The sequence below is a fragment of the Theropithecus gelada genome, chromosome 1 (genome assembly GCF_003255815.1).
Source record: "Theropithecus gelada isolate Dixy chromosome 1, Tgel_1.0, whole genome shotgun sequence".
NCBI lineage: Eukaryota > Metazoa > Chordata > Mammalia > Primates > Cercopithecidae > Theropithecus > Theropithecus gelada.
Window position 1 is genome coordinate 32,587,674 of NC_037668.1, and position 17,339 is coordinate 32,605,012.

A 17,339-nucleotide genomic window follows, 5' to 3' on the forward strand; every position below is an offset into this window, starting at 1 on the left:
GTGGCTGTGGTATACAGGCAGCAGCCTGAGCCTGCTTCTTTAAACACAACTCATTCTGGTCGTTTGTGAGGCCTGCAGATGAAAAGCCCTCGTCTTGAGACCCTTCCTCCTCCTGTCCCCTCTCCCACCCCTGCAGCTCCCTGAGCGTGGCTCCCGGCTGTGCCTGTACGAGGATGGCACGGAGCTCACCGAAGACTACTTCCCCAGCGTTCCCGACAACGCCGAGCTGGTGCTGCTCACCTCGGGGCAGGCCTGGCAGGGCTGTGAGTGGCAAGGACCTTGGAGGTGGGCGGGAAGCTGGCACTCTCGGAGGTCCTGGGGGCTTAGCTCCGGGTGCCCATCAAGGTGGGGAAGGGTCCCCCTTACTGTGAACTCTCCGGTCTCAAGGAGGAAGCCCTCTGGAGTCAGAACCGGTCAGCATTGCTTAGGTGGCAGAGTCCTCAGTCCTCTGGTTCATGAACTCAGCTGTTCGGTTGGTTGTCTTTTTCTTCAAAAAATCTTGTAATTTCATTTACATTCATTTGAAGTGTCCTAGCAATTCCCAAGAGTAGAGGGAGGGCTTTGGGGTTGGGGCCTGCACAGTTTGGTGGGGAAGGTGGGGCCAGGAATAGATACCCTTCTTTTCTGCTGGGCTGAGCACCCTTCTGGAAGGCCGGGGTGGTGGTTCGTGGGATGCCCTCACATTGTTCTCGGTTGATGTTTGCTGAGATGCTGTCCTCAGGGCTCATGTTGGGGGGCAGTTGCTTTGAGAGGTGGTTCTTTATGGGTATCTGTATTGAAGCCTCAGGACACAAAGTCCTGCCTTTCAGAACCAGCTGAATGCCAAGGTCTGCACTTGTTTGACTCCCGTAAAAGAGAGCTTTTGGCCACTGGGGCGGGAGACGCCATCACGTGCCTTTACCTGGGAGAGTCGGCCAGTGTTGTACAAAGGAGGTTAGGCTCCAGGAGATGCTTCTGGTACCCCAGGAAGGACATGGCTGCTCTGAGGGATGGAACTCTGGCTCCTTGGCCTAAGGAGCAGAAAGAGAGAAGTTGAGGAGTAACGTCCATGTGGCCACCTCCCTGGCTGCAGTGTTGGGGGCTCCGCTGTCAGCATTGACGGGTGACGCCTCTGGAGTGTGCTCCAAGGTTGCAAGCCCCCTTTTCCACTGGGCCTTGTGCTTTTAGAGGACGCAGCCAGAAAATGTATCCCTGTGATGTCCCCGGGGGTGGCCCCTGCGGGAGGTGGGGGCTGGGCAGGGTGTGCTCAGGGTATGCCTCACCTTTGGATGTTATCTTTCTTTCTTTTTTTTTTTTTTTTTTTGAGACAGAGTCTCGCTCTGTGGCCCAGGCTGGAGTGCAGTGGCCGGATCTCAGCTCACTGCAAGCTCCGCCTCCCGGGTTCCCGCCATTCTCCTGCCTCAGCCTCCCGAGTAGCTGGGACTACAGGCGCCCGCCACCTCGCCCGGCTAGTTTTTTGTATTTTCTTAGTAGAGACGGGGTTTCACCGTGTTAGCCAGGATGGTCTCGATCTCCTGACCTCGTGATCCGCCCGTCTCGGCCTCCCAAAGTGCTGGGATTACAGGCTTGAGCCACCGCGCCCGGCCGGATGTTATCTTTCTTTCCTGTTTCAGGGCATAGTTGAAAGAGAGCAGAGCACATTGCTCTTTCTGTCCCTCCCCGCATCTCTCAGTCTCTGGCTCTCTCCTCTGTCTGTCTCTGTCTTTGTCTGTCTCTGGCTCTCTCTGCCTGTCTCTGTCTCTCTGTCCCTCCTTTCTCTGGTGCTTTATCCCCCCTCTCTTCCCTGAGACCACTAGTCCTCCTCCTCGTTAGACTTAAAAAAATTTTTTTTAATTTTCTTTTATTAAAACATTGAAATGGGGTCTTGCTCTGTTGCACAGGCTGGTCTCAAACTCCTGGGCTCAAGAAGTCCTCCTACCTTGGCTTCCCAAAGTGCTGGAATTACGGGCATGAACCACTGTGCCTGGCCAAAAAACTTTTATTTTCTTTATATATTTGAGACTTTGTTGTCCAGGCTGGAGTGCAGATGGCTCACTGCAGCCTCAACCTCCATGTTTCAAGCAATCCTCTCCTGCCTTAGCCTCCCAAGTAGCTGGGACCACAGGCATGCGCTACCATGCCTCGCTAATTGTTTTGTATTTTTTGTAGAGATGGGGTTTCGCCATGTTGCCCAGGATAGTCTCACACTCCTGGGCTCAAGCTGTCCTCCTGCCTTGGCCTCCTAAAGTGCTGGGATTACAGGTGTGAGCCACTGTGCCTGGCCTAAACTGTTTATTTAGAAATAATGATAGATTCCCAGGAAGTTGCACAGATAGGAAGGTCCCATGTACCTCTACCCTTTCCCTCAAAGGGGACATCAGATACAGCCGTGGTACAATATCAAAACAGGAACACCGACACTAGTGCAATGTGCATGTTGTTCTGTCATTTCTCCCCATGCAGATTCCTGTGACCAGTGTCAGGGTCAAGGTACAGACCTCTCCCATCCATCACTCAAGGTTCTCCCCTTTATAATCCTGCCTACCTCTGCCCACTACCAATCCCTAGCCCGTAGCAACTGCTGATATGCTCTCCATGTCTATAATTATGCCATTTAAAGAATATTAGGGACTGGGCACGGTGGCTCACACCTGTAATCCCAGCACTTTGGGAGGCTGAGGCGGGTGGATCACCTGAGATCAGGAGTTCAAGACCAGCCTGGGCAACATGGTGAAACCCCGTTTCTACTAAAAATACAAAAATAGCTGGGCGTGGTGGCAGGCACTTGTAATCCCAGCTACTCGGGAGGCTGAGGCAGGAGAATCGCTTGAGCCCAGGAGGTGGAGGTTGCAGTGAGCTGAGAGTGCCCCATTGCAGTTCAGCATGGGTGACAGGGCGAGACTCCGTCTCAAAAAAAAAAAAAAAGAGTATCAGGTAAGTGGAATCATAAAGTATGTGACCTTTTGAGATAAGCCTTTTTTACTCCACATACGGCTCCTGAGATGCGTCTAAGTTGTGTGTATCCATAGTCTGTTCCTTTTCATTGCTGAATAGTATTCCATGGTTTGGTTTTACCACAGTTTGTTCAGCCATTCGCCTATGGAAGGATATTTTGTTTGTTTCCAGCTTTTGACTATTACAAATAAAGCTGCTCTGGCTAATTATGTGCAGATTTTTCTTTTTTTTTTTTTTTTTTTTGAGGCGGAGTCTCGCTCTGTCACCCAGGCTAGAGTGCAGTGGCCGGATGTCGGCTCACTGCAAGCTCCGCCTCCCGGGTTTACGCCATTCTCCTGCCTCAGTCTCCCGAGTAGCTGGGACTACAGGAGCCCGCCACCTCGCCCGGCTAGTTTTTTGTATATTTTTTAGTAGAGACGGGGTTTCACTGTGTTAGCCAGGATGGTCTCGATCTCCTGACCTCATGATCCGCCCGTCTCGGCCTCCCAAAGTGCTGGGATTACAGGCTTGAGCCACCGCGCCCGGCCATGTGCAGATTTTTCTTTTTTCTTTCTTGTTTTCTTTTGAGACAGGTTCTCCCCATGTCGCCCAGGCTGTAGTGCAGTGGTGCAATCATAGCTCACTGAAGCTTTCACTTCCTAGGCTCAAGCGATCCTCCCACCTCTGCCCCTGAGTAGCTGGGACTACAGGGGTTCACCACCATGCCCCGCTAGTTTTTGTATTTTCTGTAGAAACAGGGCTTCGTCATGTTGCCCAGGGTGGCCTTGAACTCCTAGGCTCAAGCGATCGACCTGCCTTGGCCTCCCAAAGTGTTGGGATTACGGACGTGAGTCACCACATCTGGCCCTCTTGACAGGTTTTTGCGGGATGTGGGTTTTCATTCCTCTGGGGAGAATGCCCAAGCGTGCAGTGCTGCATTGTGTCGTGTGTGTTTAGTTTCTGAAGACAAGGATGTCCACTCCTGCTGCTTCTGTTTAACATGGTACTGCAGGGTCTGGCCAGGACATTTAGGCAAGAAAAATAAAAGGCATCTAGATTGGAAAGGAAGAAGTGAAGCTATCTCTATTTGCAGATCATATGAACTTGTATGTAGAAAACCCTAAGGAATCCACTAAAAAACTATTAGAACTAATCATCAAGTTTAGCAAGGTTGAAGGATACAAGATCAATACGCAAATATAGAAATACGCTTACAATGAGCAATCTGAAAATGAAGCAGAAAATAATCCCATTTACATTGGCATCAAAAAGAATAAAATAGGGGCCGGGCGCGGTGGCTCAAGCCTGTAATCCCAGCACTTTGGGAGGCCGAGACGGGCGGATCACGAGGTCAGGAGATCGAGACCATCCTGGCTAACACGGTGAAACCCCGTCTCTACTAAAAAAATACAAAAAACTAGCTGGGCGAGGTGGCGGGCGCCTGTAGTCCCAGCTACTCGGGAGGCTGAGGCAGGAGAATGGCGTGAACCCGGGAGGTGGAGCTTGCAGTGAGCCGAGATGCGGCCACTGCACTCCAGCCTGGGCGACAGAGCGAGACTCTGTCTCAAAAAAAAAAAAAAAAAAAGAATAAAATAGGATAAGTGTAACAAAAAATTGTAATACTTATATTCTGAAAACTGCAAAACGTTGTTGAAAGAAATTAAAGTTTTGAATAAGTGGATTAACATCCCATGTTCATGGATCGGAAAACTTAACATTGTCAAGATGGGGGGACTCCCCAAATTGACCTACAAATTCAACACAATCCCTATGAAAATTCCACCTGGTTTCATTGTAGAAACTGACATGCTGATTCTAATCCATAGTTCATATGGAATTGCAAGAGACCCAGAATAGCCAAAACAACCGTGAAAAATAACATAGTAGAAGGACCCACATATCCTGATTTCAAAACTTAGTACAAAGCCGCAGTAATCAAGACTGGCACTGGTACAAGGACAGATACATAGATCAATGGAATAGAATAGAGCACTCAGAAATCTGTGTATCTATGGTCAGGATGCCAGGACCATTCAATGGAGAGGGGAGAGTAGGATCTTCAACAGATGCTGCTGGGACAACTGCGTATTTACATACAAAAGAATGAAGTTGGACCCTTAGCTGGTACCTTATACAAAAAGTAAAATAAATGAAAGACCTAAATGTAAAATTTAAAAATATAAAGCCCTTAGAAGAAAACATAGGGATAAGTCCTCATCACCTTGGATTTGGCAAAGGATTCTTAGATTTGACACCAAAAACATGAGCAGCAGAAGAAAGAACAGATAAATTGGGCTTCATCAACATTAAGAACTTTGGGACGGGCACAGTCCCTTACGCCTGTAATCCCAGCACTTTGGGAGGCCGAGACAGGCAGATCACTTGAGATCAGGAGTTGAGACCATCCTGGCCAACATGGTGAAACCCCGTCTCTACTGAAAATACAAAAATTAGCCGGGCGTGGTGGCCGGTGCCTGTAATTCCAGCTACTCAGGAGGCTAAGGCAGGAGAATTGCTTGAACCCAGTAGGCGGAGGCTGCAGTGAGCCAAGATCACACCACTGCACTCCAGCCTGGGTGACAGAGTGAGACTCCATCTCAAAAAAAAAAACAAAAAAGAAAAATTAAGAACTCTGTTGCTTCAAAGGACACCATGAAGGAGGCTAAAAGCCCACAGGCTGGGTGCGGTGGCTCACGCCAGTAATCCCAGCACCCTGGGAGGCCAAGGTGGGCGGATCATGAGGCCAGGAGATAGAGACCATCCTGGCTAATACAGTGAAACCCCATCTCTACCAAAAAATACAAAACAATTAGCTGGGCGTGGTGGCGGGCGCCTGTAGTCCCAGCTACTCGGGTGGCTGAGGCAGGAGAATGGCGTAAACCTGGGAGGTGGAGCTTGCAGTGAGCCAAGATCAAGACACTGCACTCCAGCCTGCCTGGGCGACAAAGCAAGACTGTCTCAAAAAAAAAAGACAGCCCACAGAATAGGAGAAAATAGTTGCCAATCATGTATCTAATAAGGGACTTGCATCAGAATATATAAAGAATCGGCTGGGCGCGGTGGTTCAAGCCTGTAATCCCAGCACTTTGGGAGGCCCAGACGGGCGGATCACGAGGTCAGGAGATCAAGACCATCCTGGCTAACACGGTGAAACCCTGTCTCTACTAAAAAGTACAAAAAACTAGCCGGGTGAGGTGGCGGGCGCCTGTAGTCCCAGCTACTCGGGAGGCTGAGGCAGGAGAATGGCCTAAACCCGGAAGGCGGAGCTTGCAGTGAGCTGAGATCCGGCCACTGCACTCCAGCCTGGGCGACAGAGCGAGACTCTGTCTCAAAAAAAAAAAAAAAAAAAAAGAATATATAAAGAATCCTTATAGCTTAATAGTGAAAAGATAACCCAGTTAAACATGGGCGGAAGTTCTGAATAGAAAGAAATGTCTGCAAGGAAGATATTCACGTGGTCGGTAAGCACATGGAAAGATGCTTGAGGTCATCAGTCATCAGGGAACTGCACATCAAAACCACCGTGAGATGCTACTTCACACCCACTTGGATAACAACCAGCGTGGGTGAGGATGCGGAGCAGCTGGAACCCTCAGGCGCCGCCGGTGGGAAGGGAAAACGGTGCGGCTGCTGTGGAAAATAGTGTTTACACAGAATCGCCATATGACCCAGCAACCCCACCCCTAGGTATGTACCCAAGAGAAATGAAAACACGCCCACACCAAAACTCGTCCGTGAGCATTTACAGTGGCTTTATTCATAACAGCCAAAAGGCAGAAACCACCCAAGTCTCCAGGGATGCACACATGGATCAACAAAGGGTGGCACCTCCCTACGATGGAATTACTCACCATGAAGAGGAATGAAGCACAGCGTGGCCGAGCCTTGAAACCATGCCGAGTCAAGAAGCCCGCACATGCAGTAGGGTTCCATTCACAGGAAACCTCCAGAACGGGGATGTTAGAGAGATTGCAAATAGATTAGTGGTTGTTTAGGGTTGGAGGTAGGGTGGAGGGGAGGGAGGTTGGCAGCTAAAGAGTATGAGGTTTCTTTTTGAGGTGGTGAAAATGTTCTGAAATTGACTATGGATGTGGCTGCACAACTCTGGGAATATAATAAAACCCATTGAATTGTACACTTTATTTTTTTGAGACAGAGTCTTGCCCTGTTGCCAGACTGGAGTACAGTGGAGTGATCTCGGCTCACCGCAACCTCCACCTCCCGGGTTCAAGCGATTCTGTCGTCTCAGCCTCCCGAGTAGCTGGGATTACAGGCATGCACCACCACACCCGGCTAATTTTTGTATTTTTAGTAGAGACAGGGTTTCACCATGTTGGCCAGGATGGTCGCGATCTTCTGACCTTGTGATCTGCCCGCTTCGGCCTCCGAAAGTGCTAGGATTACAGGCATGAGCCATGGCGCCTGGCCTCTTAATTGTACACTTTAAATGGGTGAATTGTAAGGAGTGTGGATGATATTTCAATAAAGTTACTTAAAATAAAGAAAAGAAACTGCCAAGTTGTATGCTAGAGTGGCCATCTTACCTTTCCACTGTGCGGTTTCTATGCAGCCTCGCCAGCTTTTGGTGCTGTCGCTACTTTTAATTTTAGCCATTCCGATTGCAGTGTGGTGATGTCTCATTGCGCCCTTAATATGCATTTCCCTAATGGCTAACAATGCTGACTATCTGAATATCTTTTGTAAAAATAGAGACAGGGTCTCACTCTGTTGCCCAGGTTGGAGTGCAGTGGCAGTTATGGCTCACTGTAACCCTAAACTCCTGGGCTCAAGCAATCCTTCTACCTCAGCCTCCCAAGTAACTGGGACTACAGGTGTGCACCACCATGCGCAACTAATTATTTTTTTTTTAGAGATGGGGTCTTGCGTTTTTTTTTTTTTTTTAGAGATGAAGTGTTGGTTGCCAGGTTGGTCTCAAACTCCTGCCCTTAAGTGATTCTTCCACCTCGGTCTCTGAAAGTGCCGGGATTATAGACGTGAGCCACTGTGCCCAGTCCTAAATATCTTTTTATGTGCTTATTTGCCATCTGTAGATTCTCCTTGGTGAAGTGTTTCATGTCTCTTGTCCATTTTCTAATTGGATTATTTATTTATTTATTTATTTATTTATTTATTTACTGTTGAGTTTTGAAAGTCACCCTCCCCCGCCACCAAAATACCTGGACAGGAGTGCTTTGTCAGACATGTGGTTTGCAAATATTGACCCTGTGGCTTGTCTTTTCATTCTCTTAAGAACATTTTTTTGCAGAGTAAGAGTTTTTAGTTTTGAGGAAGCTCAGTGTGTGGACTTTCTCTTTTATGCAGTGCTTTTGATGTTAGGTCTAAGGGCTTCCCCCAAGTCCTCACTCTGCAGCGTGTCCTCCTGTCTTCTTCTGATCTGCTGATGTCATCATGAGACTTTTCTCACATGGTGGATCGCACTGATCGATTTTCAGGTGTGAACCAGCCTTGCATTCCCACTTGGCCGTGGTGATACTTCTTTTTGCATGTTACTGAATTCTCTTTGCTAACATTTTGTTAAGGTCCTGGGTAGAATTTGCTCTGACTCCCTATTAAGAGCCTGCCCGGAGAGCTCGCTGCTTCAGGGAGTTGTGAAAAGGCTCCAGGAGAGAGCAGGAAAAGTGATTGGAAGGGTCTGAAAGCAAGGTCTCCAGGAAGGGCCAAAGGAGGGGCGGCGTGGTCTGGAGGGAGGAGGCCAAATGGGAAAGCAGCCGTCTCTCTGAGTGCGCTTTCGTCTGTCTTCTAAAGCACACCCCGCCCCTCCTCTGTCCTCATGCCGCCCTGGTGCGTGGTCCCCAGCCGTTGGTGTCAGGGCAAGGACAAAGACCCGGGAGTCTGAGTCCTGGTGATTGCCAGGCCCTGGGGAATGGGGGGAGATGCGGTCGGAGGCTCTTGTGACCGGGGCAGGATGTGTCTTCTGCTGGACTGGCACCTTTTTGTTTGTCCCGTTGGTGGCAGATGTAAGTGACATCGGGCGCTTCCTCAGTGCATTTCACGAGCCGCACGCGGGGCTCGTCCAGGCCGCCCAGCAGCTGCTGTGTGATGAGCAGGCCCCGCAGAGGCAGAGGCTGCTGGCCGACCTCCTGCACAATGTCAGCCAGAACATTGCAGCCGAGACCCGGGCTGAGGACCCGCCGTGGTTTGAAGGTGCGTGGGGGCTGCACCCGGGCTGAGGACCCGCAGTGGTTTGAAGGTGCGTGGGGGCTGCACCTGGGCGGTGGACTTGCGTGGTTTGAAGGTGCATGGGGGCTGCACCTGGGCGGAGGACCTGCGTGGTTTGAAGGTGCGTGGAGGCTGCAGCTGGCAGAGGAAAGCCTTTTTCAGAGCCTAAGGTGCCAGGAGAAGTTGGGTTCCAAAAAGCCCCCAACGAAGGGCTGGCCTGTACCCTTGTGGGTTGAGGTGGGGGACTCTGAAGAAAATGTGCTCATTTTCCAGCCTCGTGGGAAAGGCACCCAGCAAGGACTCACGTGGGGCCAGAGTCCAGGGCAGCCCTCAGATGGGACTTTTTATTCTTTTTATTTTATTTTTTGAGATGGAGTCTCGCTCTGTCACCCAGGCTGGAGTGCAGTGGTGCGATCTTGGCTCACTGCAACTTCTGCCTCCCAGGTTCAAGCGATTCTCCTGCCTCAGCCTCCGGAGTAGCTGGGATTAAGGCACGTGCCACCACGCCTGGCTTATTTTTAGTACAGATGAGGTTTCACCATGTTGGCCAGGCTGGTCTTGAACTTCTGACCTCAGCCTCCCAAAGTGCTAGGATTACAGGTGTGAGCTACTATGCCTGGCCTATTATAATTATTTTAAAAATTGTGATAAAGTACATATGACATAAAATTTACCATCTCAACCATTTTTTAGTGCACAGGTCATTGGCATTAGGGACAGTCACATGTGCGGCCATCCCCACCGTCATCTCCACAACTCCTTCCACCTTGCAAAGCTGAACCCGTGTCCCCGTTACAGTCACTCTCCATTCCCCCTCCTCCAGCCCCTGGCAGCCACCGTTCTGGTTTCTGTCTCTCTGATTTGATGACTCTAGGGACCTCATATGAATGGAGTCACATAGTATTTGTCCTTTTGTAACTGACTTATTGCACTCAGCACAGTGTCCTCAAGGTTCCTCCATGTCATAGAATATATCAAAATTTCCTTCTTTTTAAGGCCAAATGACACTCCACTGCATGTACATACCACACTCCGTCTATTCATGCCACTGCAGGTACATAACCCGCTCTATTCACTCCACTGCATGTACATACCACACTCTCTCTATTCACTCCACTGCATGTACATACCACACTCTCTCTATTCACTCCACTGTGTGTACATGCTCCATTCTGTCTATTCACTCCACTGCACGTACATACCCCACTCTGTCTATTCACTCCACTGCACGTACATACCCCACTCTGTCTATTCATTCCACTGTGTGTACATACCCCGCTCTGTCTATTCACTTCACTGCACGTACATACCACACTCTGTCTGTTCACTCCACTGCACGTACATACCCTGCTCTGTCTATTCACTCCACTGCATGTACATACCCCGCTCTGTCTATTCACTCCACTGCATGTACATACCCCACTCTGTCTATTCACTCCACTGCATGTACATACCCCGCTCTGTCTATTCACTCCACTGCATGTACATACCCTGCTCTGTCCATTCAGTCCACTGTGTGTACATACCACACTCTCTATTCCCTGACACTTGGGTTGCTTCCAGCTTTTGGCCTGGCGTTGTAAGCCCATCAGAGGCAATGCTGAGAGATTGTAGCCTTTTTGGGAAAGGAGGGCTTGAGGGCCAGGCAGAAGCTCCTTGGTGATATTTGAGATGCTTCTAAAAACAAAAACCAAACAGGGACACTGTCTGTGTCACCATCAGAATACTTCTCAAGATGATGCAATCTGGCTGGGTGGGGTTGCTCACGCCTATAATCCTAGCACTTTGGGAGGCTGAGACTGGAAGACAGCTTGAGCCCTGGAGTTCAAGATCACCCTAGGTAACAAAGTGAGACCTCATCTCTAGAAAGATGTAAAAAGTTAGCTAGCTGTGGTGGTGCGTGCCTGTAGTCCTAGCTACTTGGGAGTCTGAGGCAGGAGGATTCCCCAAGCCCAGGAGGTCAAGGCTGTAGTAAGCTGTGTTCATGCCACTGTACTCCAGCCTGGAGGACAGAGCGAGACCCTGTCAAAAAGCTGAGGCAGTATGACCCTCATATTCTGCCCTGCTTGGCACCTGAGCTGGGTGGGACACAGATCTAGAGGCCCTTGGCCTGCCCTGTGGACTTGGGGGTCTTCTCATTTTCCTTGCAGGCTTGGAGTCCCGATTTCAGAATAAGTCTGGCTATCTGAGATACAGCTGTGAGAGCCGGATCCGGAGTTACCTGAGAGAGGTGAGCCTGTGTGAAGGCCGGGTATGCTCGAGGGTTTTTGAAGCCAAGCTCTGTGGGCTCTGGAAGCTTGTGGTCCTCACAATGGGCAGTTGGTAGGACCACACTCTGTGCTTGCATGGATCTGGTGGGGCTGCTCTGGTGAGGGAAGCTAGCGCATGGACGCTGTGCCTCCCCCTTCATGGGGGTGAGCACCCACTGGGCCTTTTTAGCTGTGTTTGAGGTCACTGGGGTTGGGGAGCGGGGCGGTGGTGGCTCCTGCCTGCCTCCCCTCCTCTCCCCACGAGGCTTCTTCCTGGGCAGCAGTGGCAAGCGTCAGGGCAGACAGGGGAGAGGATGCCCAGAGCCTGAGCTGTCATTTGCCCAACTGTGACCAAGGTCAGCAGGCGCTAGCAGGGAGCTGAGGCCCTTCTCATGAGCCCATCCTTGGTCTGCAAACCTCTCCGCCTCTCCCTCCTCCCTCCCAAAGGTGGAGTCAGCTCTGCCCTCATTTCCATCCACCCCATCTGAATGTGGATTTCCTCATCACATAGCATGACACGTCACACTACCCCATACCACACCACACCAGGTCACACCCCATCATGCCACACCCCGTCATGTCACACCATGCCACGCCACACCATGCCACGCTGCATCATTAGCACGAGGAGGGTGCTGTGGAGGCCCCTGTAATGGGCGTCCTGTCCCAGTGCTGCCCTGCGTGGTCGGCCCCTGTGCCCTCAGTCCACCCCTTTCTGTGGCACAGTTGCTAACGCTGCTCTGCACTCCCTATGTTTTTCTGCATCTCCTCGAGGTCCTGGCGACTGGCCATGTTCCCGTGCATTTCCCAGCCTGCTCCCTGTAGCGGAGCTAACTGATCCTGATACTCTTCACCCCGCCTGACCAGGGTGGGACGGCCGTGCCTGCCTGACTTTGTTAGCTCATCTTCTTTTTTGAGACGGAGTCTCACTCTGTTGCTCAGGCTGGAGTACAGTGATGCAATCTCAGCTCACTGCAACCTCTGCCTTCCAGGTTCAAGCGATCCTCCTGCCTCAGCCTCCCAAGTAGCTGGCATTAATATGCCCCGCTAACATTTTGTATTTCTAGTAGAAATGGGGTTTCACCATGTTGGTCAGGCTGGTCTCAAACTCCTGACCTCAAGTGATCCGCCTCCCAGAGTGTGGGGATTACAAATGTGAGCCACCACACCCAGCCCGTTATCTCATCTAAGTCTCACCCAGCCTGGGGGCTGGCGTGGTTCCCTCCGTTTCACAGGTCAGAGTCTCCCAGGGTGAGACAGCCCAGCAGTGGCCGAAAGGCCATGTGAACTCAGACCCTCTGACCACAGGACTGGGCTTGGGCAGGGTCTCAGAGGGCCGTGGAGTGGGATGGATCGAGCCTCAGTGCGGGTTTTGGGGCACTGTGCACCAGGCGCAGCGATGTTGCTTGGTTCCCCCAGGTGAGCTCCTGCCCCTCCTTGGTGGGTGTGGAGGCTCAGGAGGAGTTCCTGCGGGTCCTCGGCTCCATGTGCCAGAAGCTCCGGTCCGTGCAGTACAATGGCAGCTACTTCGACAGAGGAGCCAAGGGCGGCGGCCGTCTCTGCACACCGGAAGGCTGGTTCTCCTGCCAGGTGAGCTGTGTGCCCTTTATCCTGGGGCCACCCGGCTGGCCTGTGGAGCGCAGCCCACCGGGGCGAGGCGGGTGGGGACCTTCAGCCCTTGGCCTGCCTGGGCAAAGCCTTGTGAACAGGTGCAGCCCTCATGTTCCCAGGGAGGGTAGCAGCGTCTCAGCCAGTGCCTCTGAAGTTGCAGCGCACACAGGAGTCCCTGGGGAGCTTGCAGAAGGCTGCAGGGCCCCGCCCCAGGGCTTGTCTCGGTAGGGCTGGGCGGTGTCTCAGTCAGCCCCGGCTGCCATAACAGATGACCCTGGCCGGGGAGGCTGGAACGGCAGCTAGTTACTGCTCACAGTTCTGGAAGCTGGAAGCCGAGATCAGGCCCACGCTCCCCCACTGCCTTCCCAGGTGCCCCTTTTGCACCATGCTAGGCGTCGCCTTTAGTGGCGATGCATCTGTGTCTCTGGTGAGTCCTGGGCACACCCCTCTCCCTCCCATGGGGTGGGGAGCAACTTGAGGTGCCTCTTGGTGTTTGCACACTGCAGTTGCATTCCCGGTAAGGTCCACTGATGCCTGTGATCTTCCGGGTGCCGCTCAGTGGGTCCAGCGGCAGGGGCCGGGTGGTGGGCGCGGCCTCCAGTGGCTTCTTTCCATGGGACAAGGCTCCTTGCTGCTCCTGCCCGGCAGATCCTTCTGGGGTGGTGGGCTCTGACCACAAAAACACTTCTTCCAAGTTAGCTTCACATTTAGACTTTGCAGTGCGCTTGCTCACCACTCACTGAGTACTTACGTTGTGCCTGGCACTGTGGGAGGGGTTGGGATGCAAAGATGAAAAATCCTCATCCCTGACAGCAGGGTGAGTCCCGCACAGTGGAAGGTGAAAGACACATAAAAGAGCGAGGCAGAGGAGGCCGTGGGGCCGCAGGAGCCGCGGCCAGCGTCCTGGGTGTGAGGGCTAGTCGGGAGTGGCCCCAGGGAGGCGATGAGGCTTTAAAGCGGGTTGACTGATAGGTGGGGGCACAGGAGTGGGCTGGGAGGGACCAGGTGCCCCGGGCATGGCAGTGGGAAGCAGTGGGCTCTGCTGGGGAGGCTGCGAGTCTCCAGGGTTATGGGAGCACAGAGTGCAGGTGGGCACTGGGGCTCCAGGCACAGGCTCTGCAGATGTCTGTGCACAAATGAGTGTGCCGAGTGCTGGGCTGTGGGCTACAGGGAAGACGGAAGCCGTGGCCACGGCACCTTCAGTGAGGCAGCCCTGCCTCTGCATTGGGATCACAGGGAAACATCAGGAAGCTGTGGGGAATGGCTGGAAAGGGAGCTTCTAGGGCCTGGGTCCTTGCTTCTCATACGCTGGCCCTGCCCTGCCAAGTCAGTACCTTCCTGGCCTCACTTCCCATGAGGTGGGGTGCTGGTGTGTGACCCCAGGGGTAACAGTGACAATAACTACCTTATCCTCTTTAGGAACTCAGAACATATTGTTAGGGTTAATGAGGGAAAAAGAAGGATCTGATTCCAAAGGCAGAACTCTTTTTTTTTTTTTCTTTGAGATGAGTCTGTCTCTGCCTCCCAGGTTCAAGTGATTCTCCTGCCTCAGCCTCCCGAGTAGCTGGGATGACAGGTGCCCGCCACCATGCCCGGATAATTTTAGTATTTTTAGTAGAGATGGGGTTTCACCATGTTGGCCAGGCTGGTCTCAACCTCCTGACCCCAGGTGATCCACCCACATCGGCCTCCCATGGTGCTGGGATTCCAGGCGTGAGCCACTGCGCCCGGCCAAGGCAGAACTCTGAATCTCCCTAAAGCACCCTGGATCAGGGACCAACCCCCAAGGGGCGTGCCTCTCAGTAAGATCACCTGCCTTGGTGTATTAGGCCATTCTCTCCTTACTATAAAGAAATAGAGAGTGGGTAATTTATAAAGAGAAGTGGTGTAATTGGCTTACGGTTCAGCAGGCTGTACAGGAAGCACAGTGCTGGCATCTGCTCAGCTGCCTGCGAGGCCTCAGGAAACTCACACTTGTGGTGGCAGGGGAGGCAGGAGCAGGCACGTCTCACGTGGGGGAAGCAGGTGCAAGAAGAGTGAGGGGTGGGTGCTACTTTTAAGCCAGATCCTAGGAGGACTCACTCCAGCATGGGCAGCACCCAGGGGATGGTGCTAAACCCTTCATGAGAAATCCACCCCCAGGATCCATCACCTCCCACCAGGCCCCACCTCCCACACTGGGACTGACATTCCAACACGAACTCTGGCTGGGGCTGTACATCCAGAGCATGTTGCTTGGTGACGGAGATGGTATAAGAGACCCACTTCCGGCCGGGCGCGGTGGCTCATGCCTGGAATCCCAGTACTTTGGGAGGCTGAGGCGGGCGGATCACGAGGTCAAGAGATCCAGACCATCCTGGCCAACATGGTGAAGCCCCGCCTCTACTAAAAATACAAAAATTAGTCGGACATGGTGGCACACGCCTGTAGTCCCAGCTGCTTGGGAGGCTGAGACAGGAGAATCATTTGAAACTGGGTGACAGAGGTTGTAGTGAGCCGAGATCGTGACACTGCACTCCAGCCTGGTGACAGAGTGAGATGCCGTCTAAAAAAAGAGAGACTCACTTTCTGGCCTTCCCTCGTTCTCTTTTGGCCCCCAGGGTCCCTTTGACATGGACAGCTGCTTATCAAGACACTCCATCAACCCCTACAGTAACAGGGAGAGCAGGATCCTCTTCAGCACCTGGAACCTGGATCACATGTAAGCTCACAGAGCAAGGTTCAGACCTGAGAGTGCCTGCGGGGCCCTGTCCCTGCTGCGGCCCCGTCCCTGCCGCGGCCCCATCCCTGCCACGGCCCTGTCCCTACCACAGCTCTGTCCCTGCCACGGTGTTGCCTCCTTGGGTTTCAAGGGCTGTGCCCGTGTTACAGTCTAGGGAAGTGGTGCCTGGTGGCAGCATGGGAGGCTCCTGAGTGGGCACACACTATTCCCTCCACTGTCAGTACACGTGCTGGACCTGGAGCCATCCCTCCTGTCCCCGCCAGTGCTCCCTGAGGATGGAGCTGGTGGGCAGCATCCTTCCCCAGAACACAGGTCCCAGCCCTCGGCCGTCAGAGGTTCTGAGCCTCTGTGAGTTCGAACCAGGGCGAGCTTAGAAAGCGGGAGCTCCTGGTGTCACGGTAGGTAAGGGTGTTTTCCCCTTTTTCTTTTTCTTTTAGAGACAGAGTCTTGCTCTGTGGCCCAGGCTAAGTGCAGTGGCAGGATCATGGCTCACTGAAGCCCTGAACTGCTAGCCTCAAGCGATCCTCCTGCCTCAGCCTCCTGAGTCGCTGGGACTACAGGTGCTCGCCACCATGCCTGGCTGGCTTGTTTTGTGGAACCAGCCTGAGCAGAAGTCTCAGCTGGCAGGAGTGTTTCGTAGCTGTACGAGCTGTGTGGCTCTTACAAATGGGCAGGTTGGAAAACTTCATTCTTTTAAACTGAGATGCATTCCTTGAATATAATTGTAGCCTTGCCCTTGCTTTTTGAAGACAAAAGCCTTCAAATGCCCTTAAAACGGCTGTACAGGATGAGCATCCCTAATCGGAAAATCTGAAATCTGAAGTGCTCCAAAATTCAAAACTTTTTGCTTACCAACATGACACTCAAAGGAAATGCTCATCTGGGCATTTAGGATTTCGGATTTTTTTTTTTTTTTTTTCCTTCCCGAGATGGAGTTTTGCTCTTGTCGCCCAGGCTGGAGTGCAATGGCGCGATCTCGGCTCACTACAACCTCCGCCTCCCGGGTTCAAGCGATTCTCCTGCCTTAGCTTCCCCAGTAGCTGGGATTACAGGCACGTGGCACCATGCCCAGCTAATTTTGTATTTTTAGTACAGAAGGGGTTTCTCCATGTTGGTCAGGCTGGTCTTGAACTCCCAATCTCAGGTGATCTGCCCTCCTTGGCCTCCCAAAGTGCTGGGGTTCCAGGCATGAGCCACCGCATCTGGCCGGATTTGGGATTTTTTTAAGTATACTCAGCTAGTCAGTGTAATGTAAATATTCCAAAATCCTAAAAAAATCCCAAATCAAAAACACTTCTGGTCCTCAGCATTTCAGGTGGGGACACTCAACCTGTATTGCTTTCGGAGTGAGGTATTTTTAAAGTATGTAAAACACTATGGTCATAGTTGAGCTTTTACCCTGTCCGTACTCAGCCCCTACACCTTACCCCGAGGAACACGCTCTTGTGAAAGGTGTGTGTGCCCTTCAGATCCCTGTCGCTGTACCTTTACCACATGCGTGTGCGTTTGACATGCACCTACGCCATGGCCCACGCTGTCATCTGCAGTATACCTTTTCATTGCACACTATGCTTAGATTTGGCACATTCATTTTAGCAGGTGCAAAACACTTCACTTTTTGAATAGGCTCTAATTTTAACATCTTTCCATGCTGGTAGGCATTT

At 52.1% G+C, this 17,339-nt stretch overlaps 1 protein-coding gene across 1 annotated transcript in view; it reads left to right on the forward strand.

Moving 5' to 3' along the window:
• Positions 1-17,339, forward strand: part of DFFB (DNA fragmentation factor subunit beta) — a 29,540-nt gene that overhangs the window by 1,291 nt on the left and 10,910 nt on the right. The window contains exons 2-6 of the mRNA XM_025404165.1: positions 137-263; positions 8,890-9,078; positions 11,244-11,323; positions 12,762-12,932; positions 15,554-15,654. Coding sequence (XP_025259950.1) covers positions 137-263; positions 8,890-9,078; positions 11,244-11,323; positions 12,762-12,932; positions 15,554-15,654 — 668 coding nt within the window. The remainder of the gene's footprint in view (positions 1-136; positions 264-8,889; positions 9,079-11,243; positions 11,324-12,761; positions 12,933-15,553; positions 15,655-17,339) is intronic.